The 21,858-nt window shown below is 46.4% G+C and overlaps 2 protein-coding genes and 1 long non-coding RNA gene across 4 annotated transcripts; all 3 read right to left on the bottom strand.

The window, feature by feature from the left end:
• Window positions 1-1,115: 1,115 nt before the first annotated feature.
• LOC125545470 lies at window positions 1,116-3,811 on the bottom strand. The gene is made up of 4 exons (XR_007300044.1): window positions 3,512-3,811; window positions 3,241-3,429; window positions 1,934-2,039; window positions 1,116-1,410 (listed from the first exon to the last, which is right to left on the bottom strand). It is a non-coding gene; the product is annotated as an uncharacterized LOC125545470 (long non-coding RNA).
• A 1,632-nt stretch (window positions 3,812-5,443) lies between these two features.
• On the bottom strand, window positions 5,444-8,691 carry LOC125545469 (chloride channel protein CLC-c-like). The gene is made up of 7 exons (XM_048709416.1): window positions 8,435-8,691; window positions 8,155-8,355; window positions 7,887-8,064; window positions 7,538-7,800; window positions 6,954-7,223; window positions 5,730-6,861; window positions 5,444-5,649 (listed from the first exon to the last, which is right to left on the bottom strand). The coding sequence occupies exons 1-7, from the start codon at window positions 8,689-8,691 to the stop codon at window positions 5,563-5,565; spliced, it is 2,388 nt and encodes a 795-aa protein (XP_048565373.1). The 3' UTR covers window positions 5,444-5,562.
• Window positions 8,692-12,711: 4,020 nt separating this feature from the next.
• On the bottom strand, window positions 12,712-15,863 carry LOC125545471 (U-box domain-containing protein 4-like). 2 transcript variants are annotated; one of them, XM_048709417.1, is made up of 3 exons: window positions 15,580-15,863; window positions 13,178-14,645; window positions 12,712-13,085 (listed from the first exon to the last, which is right to left on the bottom strand). In XM_048709417.1, the coding sequence occupies exons 2-3, from the start codon at window positions 14,444-14,446 to the stop codon at window positions 13,026-13,028; spliced, it is 1,329 nt and encodes a 442-aa protein (XP_048565374.1). In that variant the 5' UTR covers window positions 14,447-14,645; window positions 15,580-15,863; the 3' UTR covers window positions 12,712-13,025. The 2 variants fall into 2 exon arrangements, with proteins under 2 accessions (XP_048565374.1, XP_048565375.1); XM_048709418.1 differs by having other exon boundaries at window positions 13,178-14,648.
• Between the last annotated feature and the right edge of the window lie 5,995 nt (window positions 15,864-21,858).

A 21,858-nucleotide genomic window follows, 5' to 3' on the forward strand; every position in this document is an offset into this window, starting at 1 on the left:
AGGGCATATTTCCTTCAAAAGGCGTTGAGGACGACCCACAGCGGCGGCTTGTGCTGGGCTCCGGCGAGGAGGAGGTCGAGGCTGGCGCACAGGGCTCAAGGACGAGCGCGCCCCTCAGGCACGAGGCGGCGGCTGCTCTTCTCGTTGCAGGGGAAGCAGATGGCAGCGGCAGGGAATTGGCGCGGGCTCTTGGGCGTCCGGATCCACCGGGTAGAGACGAGGCAAGGGTGGCTAGGTGGTGCTGCTCCTTCCTGTTCAAACAAGGAGAGAGGGAGAGCAGGGGAGGTCAGAGAGGGCATCAATCAGGGCGCGCGGCGGAGAGGTCTCACCGGCAAGGTCTGGCAAGAAACGACGCGGACGGGAGACTGCAGGGAGTCGGGGATGCGGGAGCTGCTGCTTGCCGGCGTCGGGGTTCCCTGGAGAAGATCGAGAGAGAGAAGAATTCAGAGGGAGAAAGAGAAAGAACCGGAGGGAGGGAGAGACCACGTGAAGGAGAGGGGCGGCGCTCATCTACTAGACGCGGGCGCGGTGCTCGGGGAGGAGCTCGATGCGGCTGCGGGCTGGCTCCTCGGCCAGGAGGAGGGAGGAGTCGAGGGGAGCCATGGGAGGGCTCTGATTGGGCGGTTCTGAAATCAAGGTGGAGGCGTTCGGGTGGATTTGGATCGGGAGGATCCCGAGGTGGAGAGAAAGGCAGGTAGGTGGCAGCGGGCAGGAGGATGGATGGGACAAGTCACTACAAGAAATTTGTTAATACGTGACGGTGACAGTCCGTCATGGACTAGGAGAAAACTGTCGATGTCCGTCATGTATATCGCGTGATAATTTGGCATCATGCTGACCATGACGGATTTTCACCGTCATGGATTTGCCCCAGGCCCAAATCATTGTGACGGAACAGTCCGTCATGGATTGACGCCACGTAGGATTTTCAATTAACCAACTGCAATGACGTGGCTGCCTACATGGACACTATTTTCTGTCACAGAAATCGTCACGGATTTTGGGGCAATTTAAATTTAGTTCTTCCCATTAGCCTATTTCATTCGGCCCAATTTTCAACAACTACATTTTTAAGCACAATGCGTTCCACAAATTATAATGCAAACTATGGCCCAAGACAAAGTATTTCCAAAGTTTCATACATACATATATGAATCAACATGCAATCATCCACAGGTATTTACAATATAGAAGTTTACAAAATTATCAGGAAATGATAATTTTACAATATAGGTTGACAAAATATCACTCAACAAAGTTAGGAAATAGTACAATCCAGCTCACACAAAGAGAACATTTAAACTATTGAAGTTATTATTCATCTTGGCGTCGGCCCTCCTGATGGAAACTATGTATCATGCCATGCTGATTGTTATTGGAAGCACCAAGTAGCCCACTATGCAATCATACCTAGCATATTTACAAGACCATTAGATATGTTAGATATAAATAGATAGAAGAGAATTGCAACAAATGTAAAAACTGAATCACGTCTTATCCAAAATTCTAGTAGTTGCTTAACTAACTAGCAAATCTCACAAAATCTACACTGCTAGTGCTCGCACGGTGAGAAAAGAAAAGAAAATAGCCAGCAGTAAGAAGTGTTGTGCTCATGAAGTAACTCAACCAAACATTTTTCAAGAGCTGGATTCCAAATTATCTTCTTCAGTGACAAAGGGACATCTCAATAATCATTTAATGTAAGTAAAAGACCAAAAGCATGGACTGAGTTTTTGGTTGGAAGAACAAGCATGAATTATGTGTATTTTTAGTCAAGTTTACTTCCAGCAAACATCATAATTCACAAATGCAAATTGAGCGAGTGCCATAGCAGAACATAAGGGCAAATAGATGTTTGAGTAAAGTGTATGAATATTCAGTGCACTGTCCAAACTTCATAGACATTCAAGAATGGTGTTCTTGGCGAGCTCACCGGGGATGATGAGGCGGACGGAGGACATGGGAGGTGGCAGCCATGGCACTTTTTCTCAATACATGCAATAAAACTGCAGATAAGAACAAGCATGTACCTACAGAATCTACATATACGAGTTTTTCTTCATTTAGATATAAAATGGTATGAATTTCTCAATTCTAAAAGCTGGCAGGATAAATGCTGTAGGCAATTACTATTCAAAAAATCAGACAACATACATCGGACTTCTGAATTAGCAGTGTACAACTACAAAGCAAACAATCTTACTCTTAGTCATTTGATTGAGATTAATGAATTGACTTGAGAACAAAACGCTAAAAAACATGTCGCTCTATTAATACAGTAGCAAAAATCGTGTCTCGAAGAGCTATTTTAACAGAACATATATACTCCGTGCTTACACACAGACGGACACCAATACATGGAAGAAATATAATTAAGCAAGGCGGACAACACAAAACAACTATTTACAACAGCCTACCAACTAGGAGCAGTAAAGGTCAGGCACATACTTAACAGATAAAGAACAGGAGCATCATATACAACAGATTATTGCAACAGGCACATAATGAAAGAACTTGCAGTTCATATTTAAGCGGGACAGTTGCAATAAATCGTGTGAGCAAACTTCATGCTTAAGAAAGAAAGTAGCAATACTCTGTCCCCAAAATAGATGGCAGATTATGTACAGAAATATGAACATAAATAATGTCAAACCAACATCAATATATCCACCACTAGATATACTTTCATAATATATTTATTGAACACTGTAGTTGTTGATATTTTCTCCTACATATTTGGTCAAACTTAGAAAGAAATGACTTCTTGACTGAATTTATACACCATGTATTTGGGGACAGAGGGATTATGTCTTAAGGTTGTGCTACTAGAGACAAGACCACAATTAACATAGTATATTACAAATTTACACAGTTGGATACAAATACAGTGCACACAAATTAAAATTTAGCAAGGTGCACAACCCAGAACAACTATTTACAACATACCTACCAACTATTGAGCAGTAAAGGAGGACAACTGCAATATATAATCATATGAAACAAACAAGTCGACGTTGCAGCATGCATGCTTTGATTTATGTAAGCAACAAAAAACCTAGTGCAACAGATTTATGTTTTGTTGTTGTACAGTATATGTCCATAGTATCTCAAAGAGAAAAAGAGAAAATATCACAGATCTTCATCACAGAAATGCATTACCTATCTTGTTTGGAACGAGTGCATGGATGTAGAACGAAAAACATTGTGGGACAGAGGGTATGGAGAGAAGCAAAGCCTCACCAGACATCGCCCTCCTTCTGCCCGACACCCTGGAGAAGACCTCCTAGAAGACGCGGAGCTCCATGAGCGACCTGTCGAAGGCACTCGCACCGGTGCCGCCGTCGTATCTACTCTGGCGTCCACATCCTCGCCGAAGATAAAGCGGATGGCGCCGTCCTCCCAGAAGCCCAGTGCGTCCTCCGCGTCCATCTGAGGAGGGAGAATCGAATCTGAACGGGAAATCCGGGGGCGAGAGGAAGAAGAGGATGCGGGAGAGCAGATCCATCGGTACCTGAACGAATGCGGGAATCCCTGCGCGTCGAGGGCGGGTGAAGGCGAGAGGCGGCCTGGGTGGAGGTGAATCGGGCGGAGGAGCGAATTCGCCGGCTTGGTCTTCTGCCGCGGCAGGGCGGGGCGAGATCCGAGCGCCGCCGCTGGGGTGAGGAAGGGCACACCGGCGTGTAGGCGGCCGGCAGCGGGGGCGGGCTCCTCTACTGCTCGCTGACGGAGAGTTGTGGGAGGAGGGAGGCGAGGTAGTAGGTGGCGGCGATTGGGAGTTAGGAGGGGCCTGCGGACGAGGGAGAGAAGAGGGGCCGAGGACGAGGGTTAGGGTTAGCATTTTATATGGGTAAAGATTAGATGGGCTTTAGCGGGCTTGGGCGGGCTTGGTGGGCTATACCACGCCATCCATGACAGTTTTAAAAAGTCAATAGAAATCTGTCATGGATTAACAAATTTCTTGTAGTGAGTGGCCTAAAAACTAGGGTTTCCTCCTTATATATAGCTAGTTGATTTGGGTAGGGGCATCCTAGCCCCTCCAATCGTAATCGGACGGTCCCAGATAATTAGGTTAGGAGACTCCAACGAGAAACCGATGATACTTTATAGATGTTTAGGGATGATCCGGACCCATCGGTAACGACAGCCCGATTCGGGATCGGGAAAGTTTCGGACGCGCACGCGAGGGGGTCTGAGAGAGGTCGACAAAGACAAGCGGGCCTAGCTGGGGCTAGTGGGCTATGGAACGAAGGCCTCGGGCTGAGAGGAGAGAAGAGAGAGAGAGAGAGATCCGACAGCAGTTTTCGGAGACCGAAAACGTTCGACGTTAGACCGGCAGCGGTGCCGCTATAGTTATCCGTTGGGGCAACAAACGAGCTCCGAATGCGATGAAACTTGGTGGGCGGCGTATTGACAACATAACAATACCGCATGCCAACTTTCAACCCATTCCGAAAACATTTTTCAGCCATTTATAAAATACTATTTCGGACGTGCCGCACGCGCGTGCAAGTGTGTCTGGGCTTAGAACGGACAACGGAAAGAACTTGGAGAACCCGGACGGATGCAAGTTTTGAAAACATAATGATGTTATGCACATGATGACATGGCAAGATGTAACACACAAGCGAATGACATGGCAAAAACAGCGAATAACTGGAAGACACCTGGCGCAACGGTCTCGGGGCGTTACATTCACGCACATCATGGCGTATCCTGACCCTTAGGCTACTTAAGTGGGGAGTATCATATACTAGTATCATGCATATGATACTAGTGTATGATACTACCTTCATAGGAGTAGTGCATAGTATCATAGAGTAGTATCATAGATGATCATATTTATTATCATACATGACAGAAAGTAGTATATCATTTAATATGATATTTAATATGATACGGTATCTACGTATGTTAATCTAACCCTCTTTTATCAATATGTTTGATATTCTCGAATGCATGATACCAGTTATGATATCACCACTATAGCCAGCCTTTATGGCCTTATATAGTCTTCTCAGGAATTCCTCAACAGCCTTCTTGGTTAATTTGTCAACAATCTCTTTTGTCTGAACTTTGACTTTGTTCACGCAATTTTTTTTGTGTGTGTGCGCGCGTGTGTGGGAAGCAAGCAATTCATTATCAAAGTTGGAATTTAGACACCAAAACTGTACTCGACAGTTCCTCCCACCGACGCATGGTGGTGGCGCCTATAGATCGTAGTGAAAAATCATGGCGACAACGATGGCTCTCGGTCAACGATACGCATGTCATCACGGAGTTGACAATGGCTATCAATCGATATCAGGCATGCCAATAAAATAGTGAGCACTAATTATCGATGATTTGCTTACAACTTCAACAAAATCCACTAATTCAGGGTCGATCACACCACTTCTTCGCGGGGTGCTAGCAAGTGAGCCTAAAATAGCTAAGGGACTCACTAACAAAACTAAACGCAGCTTTGCAGTAGACAGTAGTAGAACTAAAAATACTTTAATATGTGCAAAAGAAAAAAGAAAACGTGCGTAAAATATATGCAAAGAAAATGACCGCGATCTTCCTCTACTCGCGAAGGACGTTCTCGAACAGCCCGCGGATGTACTCCGGCATGAAGTCGTGGCGCGTCAGGATCCCCAGCACCGGCGGTCTCTGCAATGCACACGCACGCGTGGTCAGAGGATGGTAGAAATGGCGGCAAGTAATGGCGGAGCTGGGCAGTGAGTTCTTACCCCGGGGGTCCTGGGCACGACGCACATGTGCCGGAGGCCGAGGTCGCGGAAGAGCACGGCGGCCTTGGCCAGCGACATGTTCTCCAGGACGGTGTAGGGCGACCGGTTGGTGATCGGGTGGAGGTCCACGTACATGTCCATCTCCTCCTCGGTGAGCCTCAGCTCGTCCACCTCCATCGCCTTCCCCGACGACCCCACCTTGGCGAAGTCGAAGGGCTTGAGCTTGCGGAACACCTCGGCGGCGCCGGTCTTGACGGGGGCCCTCGTGAAGGTCCTGCCGTTGAGCAGCACGATCAGGTGGGAGCGCAGCACCAGGCCGCACAGCTCCGGCGCCGGCGCGAACGGCTCCTCCTCGATCACTGGGAACCCGTTGTGGCCCGTGCGCCGCAGCGTGTTCACCACGGAGCCGACGCGCTCCACGCTGGAGAAGGTGATCACCGGCCCGGACAGCACGTCGCTGGCCACCAGGCTTCGCATGCACGCGTCGGCGTGCACCTCCAGGAAGGGGAGCCCCTTCATGCGCACGATCTGCTCGTAGACGCCCTTGTTGAAGCAGTCCGCCACCGTCTTGGAGACGAGCAGGACCAGCATGATGAGCGGCAGCAGCAGGAGGTCGTTGGTGAGCTCCAGCAGGATCACGCACACCGACACCGTCATCCGCATGGTGCCGCCGAGGAAGGAGGCTGCGCCGACGATCGCAAAGAGGCCCGTGTCGAGGCCCGAGCCGAAGACCTTGCCCACGAGGCGGCCGAAGGAGGCACCCGAGAGGATGACGGGGATGAAGAGGCCCGACGGCACGGCCACGCCGTAGGTGATTAGGCCAAGGGTGTACACGCCGATGAAGAACGTGAGCAGAGTGTACACTCCGAACTCGCTATCCGTGCCGCCGCTGAAGAGGTTGCGGATGGCATCGTCGTTGGTGTTGAAGAAGAGAGAGGCCAGCGCGTTGTAGTGCCCCGCCGGACACCAGAACTTCTTGTAGTTGCCGTTCCGGCCGATGGTCGGGCACTTGCCGGGGGCGAGCTCGGGCGGGCACGGGACGCAGGGAGACAGCGACGACAGGCCGAAGGAGCAGCACGAGGTGACAAGTGAGATGAACACCGTCATGAGGATCTTGTACGGCGCACCCTTCCTGCAAATTCAAACCATTCAGTGATCCAACTTCCTGAAGCTCTCCGAGAAATGCTTTCGTTTCATAAGGAGGTTAATTCGGATGAAGATTACTCGTTGATGACGCCGTATCTGCGGAGGATCTGGTCGACAAAGTGGTTGAAGAGAGCTCCGAGCAGCCCGCCGAGGATGCCGAGCAGTATGACCGCGGCGATGTCAGTGGCAGTGTAAGTCGTCACCCGCGAGCTGACGTCGAACATGATCAGACCCCCTTTGCCAAACAGGCCGCAGTTGCCGCTGCGGCAGTACTCTATCAACGACCGCAGCACTATCGCCGACATTGCCGTTGTGGAGAATGTCCTCCACAGAAGCGCACTCCGCCACCTGAGAGATCAGAAGGACAAAGGGTTTCTGTTATATGGAAGTAATGGGAGGGGATTAGCCCGGTTTGAAAATTGAAAAGATCTCGCTACAAATTTCATTCCACAGTTCAATGTGATCATATTATCAGGACCAAAGACTACCAAAGGGGTGATTCCATGTGACAGATGATGAATTTATGTGAAACCAACCTTGGGTGAAACTGCACTTTCCCAAGGAATAAACACTAGTAGCAGTTCTATGCGCACTGTAGCATTTCCGACAAAATCAGGATTGGAAATAGAACATGCACAGTTTTAGTAGTAGTAAAAATTTACCAAGTCGTTGCTTCCTCGAGCGCAAAGAGGACGCCGCCTACGGGGGCGCGGAATGCTGCAGTGACGCCGGCCGCAGCACCGCAGGTGATAAGATCCCTACGGTCGAGGTCGTTCTTGAAGTACCTGATCCAGTTCCACGTGAGGCCATACTTGCGCGACCCCCCTTGGGCGAGCATGGCGGCAACGCAGGCACCAGTGTGCACCATAGGCCCTTCTTTGCCCAGCATAAAACCGGCAGACACCCCCAATATGGAGCCAATAATCTGCAGGTCCCAAAGTCACAACTTAATCCTGTCCAATGTGCACCGAAACATCCATTGGCAGTGAGTTAGAAAGAAATTGGTCTGACCTTCACGAAGAGGGTGCTGGGCGCTAGGATGGAGTGGGCGTCGACACCGTTCAGATAGGCCTTCACCTCCGGTATGCCGGAGCCGGCTGCCGCGGGGGCTAAGTAGGCGCAAATCGCAGCCGCGGATCCCGCGAGAACCGCATTGCAGGCCATGTATAGCAGGAACGCTTCCAGGTTCCTGAAGCCACAGAGATAGAGATGATGCGCCGTGCATTGTTTGGGTCTTTGGGAGATGGCATTGGTGGTGTACATGTCTGACTAGGTATACCTGTTTTGCCGCATGAGGTTGCTGGTCAGGAGCAGCTTGTAGCCGGCGATGTTCTCGACGGCGATGTTGTTGAAGAATCCGACGAGGCCAACGAAGGATCCCACGAGGAGCGCCATGAGCCATTTGAGGACCTGGTACTGGAAGATCTGGATCCTCCCCCTCGACCTCCAGTCCTGCTTGTACACGTCGTTCTCCACGATCCTGAGATCTATCGCAGATTAGTACAGAATTTAGGACGAAGTTCAGAGGATCGCGGTAGATAGGGTTTAGGGACACGCACTCGTAGTCGAGGCTCTCGATAGGGCAGACGTTGGTGCCGACGACGGCCATCTGCGACGTGGTGTTGGAGCCGCGCTGCCGCAGCAGCGGCCGCTCCAGCCCGCCGGCCGCGTCCTCGAGGTCGCCCCACCTGACCGACCTCGCGGACGTCGTCGCCGTTGCCGACACCGGCGTCGCCGACGGCGTCGGGGGAGCCTCGGGTACGGGTACCGGTGCAGGTACGGGGCGTACGGCCAAGGTTTTCTCCCGTTTAGCCATGGCCATGGATCTGTTTTCCCGAGTCTAACCTAATCTAATCAAACGCGCCGCGCGTTCTTCGATCCTCCGCGCCGAATCTGCAAAACGTAAACACGGGCATTATTGCCGGGAATGGGATACACGACATGTGTGGAATTAAACGTATCTGGCTTCGTTTAAGAAGAAAGGATCTCGCGGAATGCGATTCTGCCCTAACCGCCTAATGGATAAGGCTAGGAATTCAAACGAAACGAGACGAGGATCCGTGGGTTACGTGGACTCTTACGACGACGAACAGATTGGCCGGATCGGATCTTCAGGTGGAAGGACCAGCGCCTGTGAATCTCTTGGGATCACGCGGCGGTGCTGTGGCGCTGCCGGCTCACGGCGATCATCGTCGCCGCCACGGGACTCTCTGCCGATCGAGAGAGATGCTGGTTGAGCACCCTCGACTGCACTGCACCGACCTGGCTGTCGGGTTCGGGTCGGAGAGGAACGCGGGAAGCAGGATAACTCCGTGGCGATCGATTTTGTTCCCCGCCGCTAATTCATTGCGCTGAGGGAGACGACCAAGTGAAGGAAGGCGACTAATGCGGCTGTCGGGTCAGATCAGCTGGATCCGCTTTGCACGGGATGCATGCAGGGCTTAGCTTGAACGTGGCTATGGCTTCGCAACATATATGCACCCACCCTGCGTGCAACACAGCTGAAGCATTTTGTTGATCCTAAAAAAAACAAAAAAAAACTGAAGCATTTTGTTTTTACTTGACAGTAATAAGACTTTATTTCTCAAATGATAGCCATGCCGTTTACAAGAAGTTGAGAAATAAAATCAGGGAAAAAAACTTTCCCAAAAAATCAGAAAATCATATTAGGTTTGTCTAAAGTCAAACTTTATATACTTTCAACCAGTTCGTAGAAAAATATATTAACATATGCACCACCAAATCAATACCATTGCATATATTTTCACATCATATAAACTTGTTACAATAAATATTCATATTATTTTCTACAAACTTGGTCAACTCTATAAAGTTTGACAGTCAAAGGTTTTTTTTTCAGGGATAAAACTCGTATTACTCAATCATAATAAATTTACAATCCTCTCGGAGTATCTCAAAGACCTCGACTAGTCCTGACCCTAACCAGGTCAATGGTCTATCATTAGGTCTAGCAATTGAAGCCAACCTATCACTGGCTTTATCCTGAGAACGCGGTATGTGAGTAATACAAGAATTACAAATGCTTCTAAGCTTCTTATCTCATGCACTAAGTGAGCATAGATTGATCTGTCAACCTTAATGCTCTGGATCATGTTCACTACATTGACTGAATCCTGTTCAATAATGATAGGCAAATCACTCCTTTGTAGGGCAAAGGCTAAACCCTCTTTTTACACGCGCAAAGCTCCACTTCTAATGCATCCATACAAGAGTACAACTTCCTGCATGTGAAAAGATGATTGCTCATGTATCATCTCTGAGAATCATGCCTGTGCCAGCTTCTCTCATTCGATACTTGTGAACCGTCAGAATTCAACTTGACCCACCCTTGCGTTGGAGGTCATCAACGGGAAGCAGCACCTGGAGCCGGAGCGTTTTTATTTTTAGCAGTCTGATCAAGGGATATGACCATCTTCCCTTTACGTGAATCGACATTCATATTCAGTTTAATTCCGATGATTGAATCCAGGTAACATTGAAGAAAACAAACAGAGACCTCTGTTGGTGGTCTTGGTTTATTATGAACCACTTCATTACGAACATACTAGCTTCTCCACAAGGTAATTAACAGCGGCGGACATGTGTGTTTCTTCTCTGCTTTCTTATCACTTTTTACTATTTCCTTTGAGTTTTTTATTTTCTCCAGTTTCTTTCTTTGGTTTTCATCGGTTTTTTTTCTAACACATGTCTACATTTTTTACACATTGTAAACTATTGGCATAAATCATAAACATTTTTTTATACATGATTAACATTTACTTAAGTATATATTTTGATGTCTATTATTAATCATATTGTACATTTTTTGTATACATATAAAATATTTATTCATAAAAGTATAAAAAAATAAAAAATATTTTTGAATTATATAAAATACATGTTTTTCAATATAATTTTGAATGTGTCTTAAATGTTTTTCAAATGAACATTGATATATAATTTTTGAATGATACAAAACATTTTATTACATTATGTGACCATTTTTATACATTTTCTAAAACTAATAACATCAAGAACAAAATTTTAAAATGCGTGAAAATTTTCTAAGATGTAACATGCATTTTTGAATGGTATGATACATTTTCGAATTGCACAAACTTTTTTTTACATTGTATAATTTTTTTTAACATGGAACGTACTTATTTTCTGAAACACATGAACATTTTTTTTAAATGTCACAAACATTTATGGAATACTAACAACAAGAAAAAAAATTCAAATAAATAACTTTAACACCGTGTCGACAATTTTTCAGATTCACGGTGAACATTTTAAAAAATTGTAAGCACATTAAGTTTTTCAAATATATATACTCCGTCCTTCTATCTATATAGGGCCTAATGCATTTTACGAGGCTAACTTTGACCAAATGTTAGAGCAATAATATATGACATGCAACTTACACAAAGCATACCGGCAAATTCGTATGTGAAAGGAGCTTCCAATGATATAATTTTCACATTATGCATGTCATGTACTATTAATCTTGTCAATACTCAAAGGCGGTCTTGAAAACGCATTAGGCTATATAGATGGAAGGAGGCAGTATATATTTGAAAAAAAGGTGAAAACTATAAAAGGTGAAAAATAATAATATGCACGCCAAGTTGGGCCGGCCCTTTTATGGCGCTCATGAGGGCATCATTTCTCTCGCGCAAAGCGAGACGTATCCCGGCCCAATCCGGGAATCCGGATGTGCAGCACAGCTAAAGCATCAGTGACTCTCCAAAAAGAAAAGGCTAAAGCATTAGTTGTTCCAAAAAAAGCTAAAGCATCAGTTTCTCAAAACAAAAAAAAACCTAAAGCATCATGGGCTCAACTATCGCAGGACAGACCCCGTCATGGTTGAACAGTGTGGCCCGAGTCAAGGAATTTCGTGGGGATACAAACCTATTGTCCGTGTCAAATCTTCGCGAACATCTTCATTTGTATGCAAAATTAGTGGTGTCCGGAAACGCTTCCCATATATCTAGACCATTTTTCAAATTCATTTTGTCTTAGCCATCTGACATTTTTTTTCAATTTAGTATATATATTTTTCTCTTTTTATATTTTTTCTTCTCCTTTTACTTATTTTTATTTTATTCAACCTTTTGCTTTAGTTTACTATAAATTTAAAATAGACGACTTTCTAGCTAAATGTGTGCCATTTGTTCGAAAGTTTATGTATGAATATATATCCATATGTGAATGGGCCTACCTTTTCAACCATGGTTCCATAAAATACACGGACCTGGTTAAAATCATGAACATATTTTGTTGTTACACAAATTATTTTGAAATTATCCAAATTTATTGCTGTAGCTACCCATTCAATGTAGAAGAATTTAAATTTTTCACAACTTCATGGACAAGAGTCTAACCAATTTCCTAGCCACGCCCTAGAGAGAAATGTAGAAAAATCAAACCAAACCAACTTCATTTGCAACCAAACAGCACCTGTAACTGTAAACACTAAACAGTACCAACCAAACTTGTCGGCTACACGATTTACTAAGGCACTAGAAGGACCATTTGAAAAATCTTTCTGAACCTGCTCAATGATCTCCACTAGATGGATTTGCAATGAGCATGTAGACAGAATCACAATGAGCATGTAGACATACCACATCAAAACAATCAATGCATAACCAAAAGATTGACAGAATCACAATGAGCATGTAGACATACACTTGTTGTCTGACACCTGGAATAAAAGGGTTAACGCCGGACACTAACTACTGATTTCAGTTCTATCACAGAACGTCAGTACATACGCTGCCCTAACCTACGGTCACAAGATCACACACATCAGAGCGCTAGTATCTCTCAAGTCTAGGCAGAGAAGAGAAAGCATGCAGGTTAAATCACTGTTTGAATCAGCTAATAACATGTACGAAACGAAATCTCAGTGAAACAGATACCAATAGACAAGCTGTAGAAAAATATAAACCTGAAAAATACACCATCTCAACAACAACAACGACCGGTCACAAACACACCAACTAATCCACCAGTAGCTTGAGATGATGAGCACAATCTCAATCTGACTATAAGCAGTACACAGCGCCACAACAATAACCATCATCTGAGAAATCCAGGGAAATGCTTGATGTACACTATAAAATAATCGTAGGACCATCATCATTATCATCTCCTTCCCGAGTTCCCATGTCTTTGGCTGCGGAAGTAGCTGAGAAGAGCCTGCGCCTGCAACAAATTCAAATGCTTAACAAGAAGATTTTGTAACTATTTTTCTTCTAGTTGTAAAGTTTTTTATAGGAAGTGAGGAAGTGGCAAACCTTTTCTCTTGCGCGTGGTGTTCCTGACTGTGACAGGGCGACTAAAGGGGGCACGGCATCCTCTTGAAGAACTATGTTACAAAACCTGTTGCTGTTTGTACATAGCTGAAGCAATGCCGCAGCAGCATTTTCCTTCGCTTTCGCTGAACCCAGTTCGACAACTTCAACAAGGGCTGGAATACCACGCGCCTGCCCAATCGCAGTCCTCCCTTCTTGTATCGTAGCAAGATTTGCCAAGACAGCTACAGCCTTATCGACCATTCCAGCAGCTGGGTCCATAAGCTCAACTAGGTGCCTCAGAGCATCAGCTTGCACAATTCGACCCTTGTTCTCATTAAGTATGGATAAATTAAACAATGCAGTAACCGCATCTTTCTTTCCTCGTGGGCTCCCATTTCCTAGCAAGTCCACGAGAGGCTTTACGGCGCCAGATTGTCCAATCCTCGCTCTGTTATCTTCAATAAATGAGAGACTGAACAAAGTAGCTGCTGAGTTCTCTTTAGCTTCAGGGTTCCCTGTTTCCAGGACATGGACGAGTGGATCAACAGCATCTGCATTCACGATGGCAATCTTATTAATATCACTGAGTGACAAATTGAGGAGGGCCGTCACTGCATTTTCCTGGACTTTGGCATCTGGTGAATGAAGAAGGCCAACCAGCAAGTTTATAGCCCCACAATTAGCAATGACAATCCTGTTCTCCATGTTGTGTTTAGCTAGAAGGCGAATCTCTGATGTTGCTGATCTCTGACCTTCTATGGAATCGCTTCCCAAATCATTGATTAGCTCGCGTACCTGATTCTCGATGGCAGAGAAATCACCCCGGGCATCCATGGATGACGACGATATTATTCTGGGGAATCCCCTGTCAGCTGTTTGCCGCCGAACAGATGGCCCTTCCATGCAGATATCACCCAATCTTGGCAGGATTACATTCTCCCTTTGAGGGGCGGAAGAGACAGAAAGCCCCCCGTCAGCAACCTCTCCAGACGCATCACCACTGTAATTTGTCCTATCACTTGGTACCCCTATCATCCCATTGTCAATGTTACACTCCCTATCAAGCTGACCGGTATTAGGAAGACTACCATCAACCGAAGAGCTGACTAGAAGAACCTGCGAATCACTGTCAAAATGAGATGCTTGAGATGCTTCCTCCGTTGATTGTTCCAAAGTTTGTTCATCAGAACCAGCATGTCTTTCTTCCAAACTAGACTCTCTTGCTTCAGAGCTTGCAAGAGATAGCCTTGCTAGCAGAGCCATTTGCATAGCCTAATTAAAGACTGATCGGTGGAAGCCTCACGACCAGGATGGTCCACATGTGCATCAGATTTCAGGATGGTTCACATGCTCTGTTCAAGCTTCTCATATAGAAGTCAGCTTCTGGGGACCAGGGAAGATTACCCTACCAAGTACCGACACTAGGATGTAGGAGGCTGTTGCCTGTGGTGCTCAAATCTTGAAGACTCTGCTGAAGGAAAGTTCAACTTCAAAGATTTCACAGGATCAAGGTAGCTTAATGTCATGTGACTCGAAGCAGTTAAATATGAAAGGCTCAAAGTTTGCATGGTGTAGTTAGGAATTAAATTTAAATGAGCTACTCAACTGCGCGGGAACATGACCTGGTTGCCCAGTTCAATTAAGATGTAATCATCGACGCCACGCTATCGAACGCAAACAGACCCACCATAGCACGCGTTACATGATATGTTCCTACTTTACAGGGCAGGAATGCGTAGCAGATTCTTGCGGGCGTCCATGGTGTCTAGAACTGTCATGATCATCGCCCAAGATTGAGAGAAGAGGTACATCAATGCAACAAAAACTAGGCAGGGAGCTGGAGGTAGATACTCAATTGCGCGGGAACATGAGCTGGTTGCGCGGTTCAGTTAAGAATGTAATCATATGAGCTACACCATCTGATGCAAACATGGCCCAGCAGAGCACTCGTTACATGAATGAAATGATCCTATTTCACGGCGCACCAAAGCATAACAGCAGTTTCTATTATCACGGTGAATGCGGGCGTCCACGACGTCTATGAGTAACGATCATGGCCGAAAATTGCTAGTAAAAAAGAATTGACGTCAAGAATCCTGAACTTTCAATTAAAAGGCATGCACGGTCCACAGTCTGATATCTAAGATTGTTGATGAGCTCCGATCATGGAAGGAGGTTGCCCACAAAGGGCCAATGTGGCTGCCTCCAGACGAACTAGTAACAACCGATCTATAAAGTAAATTCCCTGTCCCCATAATCTGTAATTAATCTATAACAGAGTCCTGAACTACAGGAAAAACAGGGGCTGATCAATATGATGTGCCGGATGCGCACCGGCGTACCCAGAAATTGCGGAGATCAGCAGTGTTTAGACTAGCCACCGGGTGAAAACAAGATCATACCTCACAAACCAATGGCCGAAGGTTGCGGAAGGGGCGGAGGCCGCGGGAACGCGATGCTGCGGTGAGGGGAAACGGGATCGTCGATGGGCGCGAGGGGCGTGAGAGGCGGGGGTGTTGGGGGTGGGGGCGTGGTACGGGATTCAGGCGTCGGCGGCGGCTGGCGCTGAGGCACGGCACGGCGGCAGCGCTAGGACACAGGCGGAGGTAGGCTGGAGAGGAGAAGAATTTGCCGCGTTGGTTTGGTTGGGTTGGTGGTAGCTGGTCGGTCAGCCGGGGGAAAGAGGAAGGAAATGCACGGGAAAGGGATGGACTTCGGGTGTGGTGGATGGGTGAGCAGCGAAATCACCCATTGACCGTTTCAAACAAAAAGAGACCACTTTTTCTTTTCTTCTACAACGGCGTGCATTGGCCACCTGATCTTTTGCAAGACCAAGACTCGACAGGTCGCAAGCCGTCTGCTACCTCAACCACGAGTGTATGCAACATGAACCCATGTCGCACTCGTAGGTTTGCAACATCAGTCGGGTTTCGATCGAAGATTTGCTAGACAAGAACTTTGAAACATGAGCCATTATGTTGGGTGTTCTGCAGCCGGGCCTTTGCAACACCGTCATGAGCCATGTTGACGATGCAAAAAACCGTTAGTGCCCTCGGTAGGGTGGCAAGTGTAGCCGGAAGTACGAGAGGGAGTTCGGAAAGGGATTTTACCCAGGGCTTAGACCATCGTGGTTGAGGTAGCACCCTACTCCTGCTTTGTTTTAGATTTATAGACAGATGTAGGTAGTCATCATCATTATTCTCCTTAACTTGTTTGGAGTTTTGGAGTCTGGCTTCCTCCAAAACGAAATCCAAGCGGACTCCTTTCCAATCAGCGGTTGGTGCAGTCTAGCCTTTGGTATCCTTGTCTCGAACATCTCCGGGCTCGGCGACTAGCGGCCTCCAGGAGAGTTTATCTGAGGCCACAGACTTTTGGTCTTGGGATGCTTGGCCTCGGGGCTTCACGACCTTAGTGGCTTGCGTCTTCATGTGTAACACCCCGGACACACCCGGGAGCAACTTCCCGATCGGTCTGCATGGGCTTCCGGAAAAGAAGGAATTTCTTATTGATATGAGTAGTCTATCATCCCTAATAAGCCAGGCTATCACATACACCCTCACTCAGAGGAACCGACGTCCTCATCGGGCCACAGAAACGTTTCCTCTTGGCACATACGTCTACTCCAAGCTGACCACGCTTAACTTTGAAGTTCTGTCCGAATGAGCTCCCGGAAAAGAAGGAATTCCTTATTGATATGAGTAGTCTATCATCCCTAATAAGCCAGGCTATCACATCATGGCTTCGGTGTCCTGTGTCTTCCCGGCCTGTATCCTCGCGGTCTCGAATCGTCCCCTCCTTGGTGCGGCCGACCATAGGGGAGGGATCCCCTCCTCCACGCCGATCTCCTTCCAATGCGCCTATATATGTATATATGTGAGGAGGGGCAGCCCTCCAGAAACAACGTAGTCCTTAAAGGTTGCGCCCTCCATCTCCCTCTCCCGAGAAAATTCACTCCGCCGAAGGCTGCTCCACACCTTCTCTAGTATATGGTAGTTATTCATTCTGGACGGCCGAAGCTGTGTTGGATTGTTGATTTCATATGTGTGGATATTGGTAGAGGAATCGTTCCTTTGGTCCTTGAATGGGAGAACATTGTAACGGCTGAGAGGTAGAACCTAGCTGTGGGAATCTACGGGTGTGTTTGGTAGGGTGCATGAAGAGTGTATGAGGGCAAAAGTTCCCAATTCGACCCACTTTTGTTTGGTTGGTAGGGTGCATGGGCTCACCTGGGCTATGCTCATCTGATGCATAAAAGAGCCCTCAGCCATGCTCATCTCATGCACCCCAGACAGGGTGCATGGAGGCAGCCATGATGGCCCTGACACTCATCCCCACCCACTAGACCACGTCCAGATATGTTTATATTTCAAAAATTGTTTAAATTTCCAAAAAAAGGTTAGAATTTCAAAATTTATTTAAATTTTTGAAAAAGTTTAGAATTTCATTTTTAAAAAATTTCAAAAAATGTTCATAATTTCAAATTTTGTTTGAATTTTCAATAAATGTTCAGAATTTCAATTTTTCAAAAAACTAAAATAGGTTCGGAATTTCAAAAGAAAATCAAAATTTGTTGAATTTTGAAAAAAAATCACAATTTCAAATTTTATTTAAATTTTTTAAAATTTAAAAAAATTTCTTTAAATTTTCCAAAAAACTAGGAATTTCAAATATGTTCAAATTTTCAAAAAAGTTCAGAATTTCAAATTTTATTTTAATTTTCTAAAAAAAATTAGAATTTCAAAATTTCAAAATATGGTTAAATTTGTGTTCACATTTTTTCGATTTTGTTCATCATTCAAAAAAATATTCGGAATCCGAAATTGTTCAGCATGTCTAAACACATGCAGGCTGCCAAACAAAGTCTCAGCTCAGCATGTCTCAGCGCATACATCGCTACCAAACAAGAACAACTGCATGAACTCAACATGTCTACACTCAACATGTATGAGAGGAGAACAACTAGGCTAGGTCCATACGTGCTACCAAACACACCCTACATCAATCTTTAATAGTTGGTAAAAACCAAATCTAACCTCTTTGCGTCTTCATAATGATTCTGGATTTTATTCGTAAGCATGATTTTTTTTCTAGTACGCTTTTTAACAATGATCGCCTCGTGGTGGTGCGAGATTGCGGGTCCCTCTTCCACCCGGAGAGCCTGGCAGATAGCAGACGCATCCCCTAGCGGCATGTAGAACATTGCATGAGCGCGTACATGTGGGAAGGCCTCCAATGGCCGCAACACATCCGGAGTATGGGGTCTCGGACACGGAGGTAGTCCACGTGGTAGCTGACACGCACGAACCGGCATAGGATCACGCCGTCTGCGGCGTGCCGGAGATGCCGCGAAATACCCAGTAGTAGGTCTTCAATGGTCACCCCGAGCTCCTTCGTGATGGCGTCCTTTGCTGTAATCTTTGGCATCAGTTGAAGTTCACGGTTTGGTGATTGGGGCGTCGAAGAGGGAAGATAGGCAGAGTGAGAGATTTCCACTCCTAACTAGTGTTTAGCGAAGTAACACCCCGGATGTAACTTGCCATAATTGTAACTCTGACTCTGCCATTTTCGGCTTTAAATTATGAGATTTCCCTTCGTGGTTGGGTTTTTGTCTTCGTTCTGCATTTTGTTCATGTTATGCATTTCATATCATGTCATCATGTGCATCTCATTTTGCATACGTGTTCGTCTCATGCATCCGAGCATTTTTCCCGTTGTCCGTTTTGCAATCCGACACTCCCACGTGCACCAGCGTCCCCCTTTTGTCTCTTTTCGTGAGCGGGTGTTAAACGTTCTTGGAATGGACCGAGATTTGCCAAGTGGCCTTGGTACACCACCGGTAGACCGTCTGTCAAATTTCGTGCCATTTGGAGTCCGTTGATACTCCAACGGTTAACTGGGTAACCGGGAAGACCTCTTGTGTGTTGCAGCCCAACACCACTTCAAAACGGCCCAATAACCCTTCCAAACCACTTCCATGCCCTCCGCCGTAGGATCACGATCGTGTGGGCGAAAAATACACTCCATTTGGACACTCCTACCTCCTCTTAGCTATAAATATGTGCACCCCGTCCAATTTTCGGGTCCCAAAACCCAAAAATTCGTCCCCTCCGCCGCCGGACGTGTCCGCACCCGCCGGACACGCCCGCGCCACCACGCCCGCACCACTGGCGTGCCGCCACGTGTCAAGCGCCGCCGCCACCCGCCGCGGCCCTCCGAGCCCGCGTCCGGCCCTCCGAGCCCGCGCACCGCCCGTCTCCTTGCGCCGCTCCCCCGCCACCCGTGTCCGCCGCCGCCGACCGCGCCCGCCGCCGCCTCGCTCCGCTCCGGCTGCCGCGCAGCCACACAACACCTCGCCGGCCACCGCACAGCCATACCGACCTCGCCGGCGCGCACCGGCGCCTCGCCCCACCTCGCCGCCGACCCTGCCTCCGGCCGGATCCGGTGAGGGGCCGGCCAGATCTGCTGCCACCAGACCTCCAACTCCGGCGAGCTCGCGCCAAATCTCAGTTCACGTGTGAAAATACGAACCCTAGATCTGAGATTTCGGGAGGTCGTTTTTCCTCCAAATCATTTCCCCCTCATGTTTTATGCCCATGTTCGTTGCATCATAACTCCGTGACCGTAGCTCCGTTTCATGCACATGATATATCAAAATGTTCATTGGGAGATTCTCTTCAGTTCATTACATTGTGACATGCTTGTTTGGGTCAATCTTCATGCCCTAATCATTGATGCAAGAGTGCTATAAAATGTTTACTCCTGTTACTTAGCAGATATTGATGTTTTGTCATTTTTGCCACATTTGTTGTGTGCATTATATGGGCATAAGATCTACATGTGTTTTGATCTATGTCATGCCATATTTACAGGGGTACTTGCCATGTATTTTTGTGATCAATGTGGTGACTAGCACAAGCATGCAAAATAGGCCTCGTGATATTGCTGTTTTTAGGGACTTGGGTTTTTGCTAAGCCCTTGTTCTACTGTTATTTTTATGCCATGTAAACATGATGCTACAGTGAGATCCATGCTTGTTTTGAGTAACTTCACTAAGGGTGTTTTGGACATATGGTTATGCTCTAGCCATCCATGCCAATGTTTGAAATTATGGAGTGCCCTAGCATGTCTTAATCTTGCTCTACTTTTGCTATAAAATGTTCCTGGCAGATTGTTTACATGTTAATCAATTTTGCCATGGTTGTTGTTGTTGATCCATGCATGCTATGAACTTGCTCTTGCCATGGTTAGCTTCATGAACATGTCTTATTGCTGATAGTATGCTAATCTTGTCATGAAATGCATTGTGGTGAGTGTTTTGAGCTCGCAAATATGCCTTCATAATTCTGTTTATGCCATGCTCAGTTTTCTGCTAAGTCTGAAACTGTTAATAAAACTTGCTATGTTTACATGGGTGCCATCATATCTTCTGTGCCTTTTTAGCTCATGATCAGTAAGGGACTTTTGATCTACGCATTTAGTAGAATCATGCCATGCCTTCTTTTGCTATGATATATTCCTGTAGCATGTTGTTTTCTTGCTCTAAACATGGCTTCCTGATGTTATTCCTGGCATGTTAGTATTTTCACTAAGTCTGTGAAGCTGATATCTTTTGCACTTTTGTCATGCTTGTTTGAACCTGCTCTTTTGTGAATTAGCCGTAGCTCAGTGTTCATGTTTTGTCAAGTATCTTGAGTACATCACTACCATATGCCTTGTTGCTATGTTGGAGTGCAGTAGCTTAGTTTCTTGTTGCATTCTAGATGGCATCATGCTGTTAATCGCAGAATTGTGCCATTATTGTTTTGCTTGCCATTTGCAAACTGTGCATCTGATTCGGGTGATCTTCATATCGATTTCGACCGAAATCATCCCATCTTTCCAGTGGCACACTTGGTTTGCCAAGTTGATGCCTTGATCAATCTTTCCCTTCCGGAGCACGCATATGCATTGCATATCATGTCTTGCATATCATGCCATGTTTTGCATCATGTTTCTTGTGCATTGCACCGTGATTGATTGTTGGTGCTTTGCTTGTGTTCTTGCTTTGGGTAGAGCTGGGAGACGAGTACGTGATTGAGGAACCTGTTGATTACGCTAACCAGGATTAAGCTTTCGACAACTCTGAGAACTTTGCAGGCAAGATGACCATACCCTCGAAATCACTTCTATCTTTGCTTGCTAGTTGTTCGCTCTATTGCTATGCCGTGATACCTACCACTTGCTGTATCATGCCTCCCATATTGCCATGTCAAGCCTCTAACCCACCTTTCCTAGCAAACTGTTGTTTGGCTATGTTACCGCTTTTGCTCAGCCCCTCTTATAGCGTTGCTAGTTGCAGGTGAAGATGAAGTTTGTTCCATGTTGGAACATGGTTTTTGTTGGGATCTCATTATTATCTCTTATTTACTTTAATGCATCTATATAGTTGGTAAAGGGTGGAAGGCTCGGCCTTATGCCTGGTGTTTTGTTCTACTCTTGCCGCCCTAGTTTCCGTCATACCGGTGTTATGTTCCTTGATTTTGCGTTCTTTACGCGGTTGGGTGTTATGGGAACCCCTTGACAGTTCGCTTTGAATAAAACTCCTCCAACAAGGCCCAACCTTGGTTTTACCATTTGCCTACCTACCACCATATACCTTCCCTTGGGTTCTTCAAACTCAAGGGTCATATTTATTTTAACCC

This window comes from Triticum urartu, chromosome 3 (assembly GCF_003073215.2).
Source record: "Triticum urartu cultivar G1812 chromosome 3, Tu2.1, whole genome shotgun sequence".
In the NCBI taxonomy this organism is placed as follows: Eukaryota; Viridiplantae; Streptophyta; class Magnoliopsida; order Poales; family Poaceae; genus Triticum; species Triticum urartu.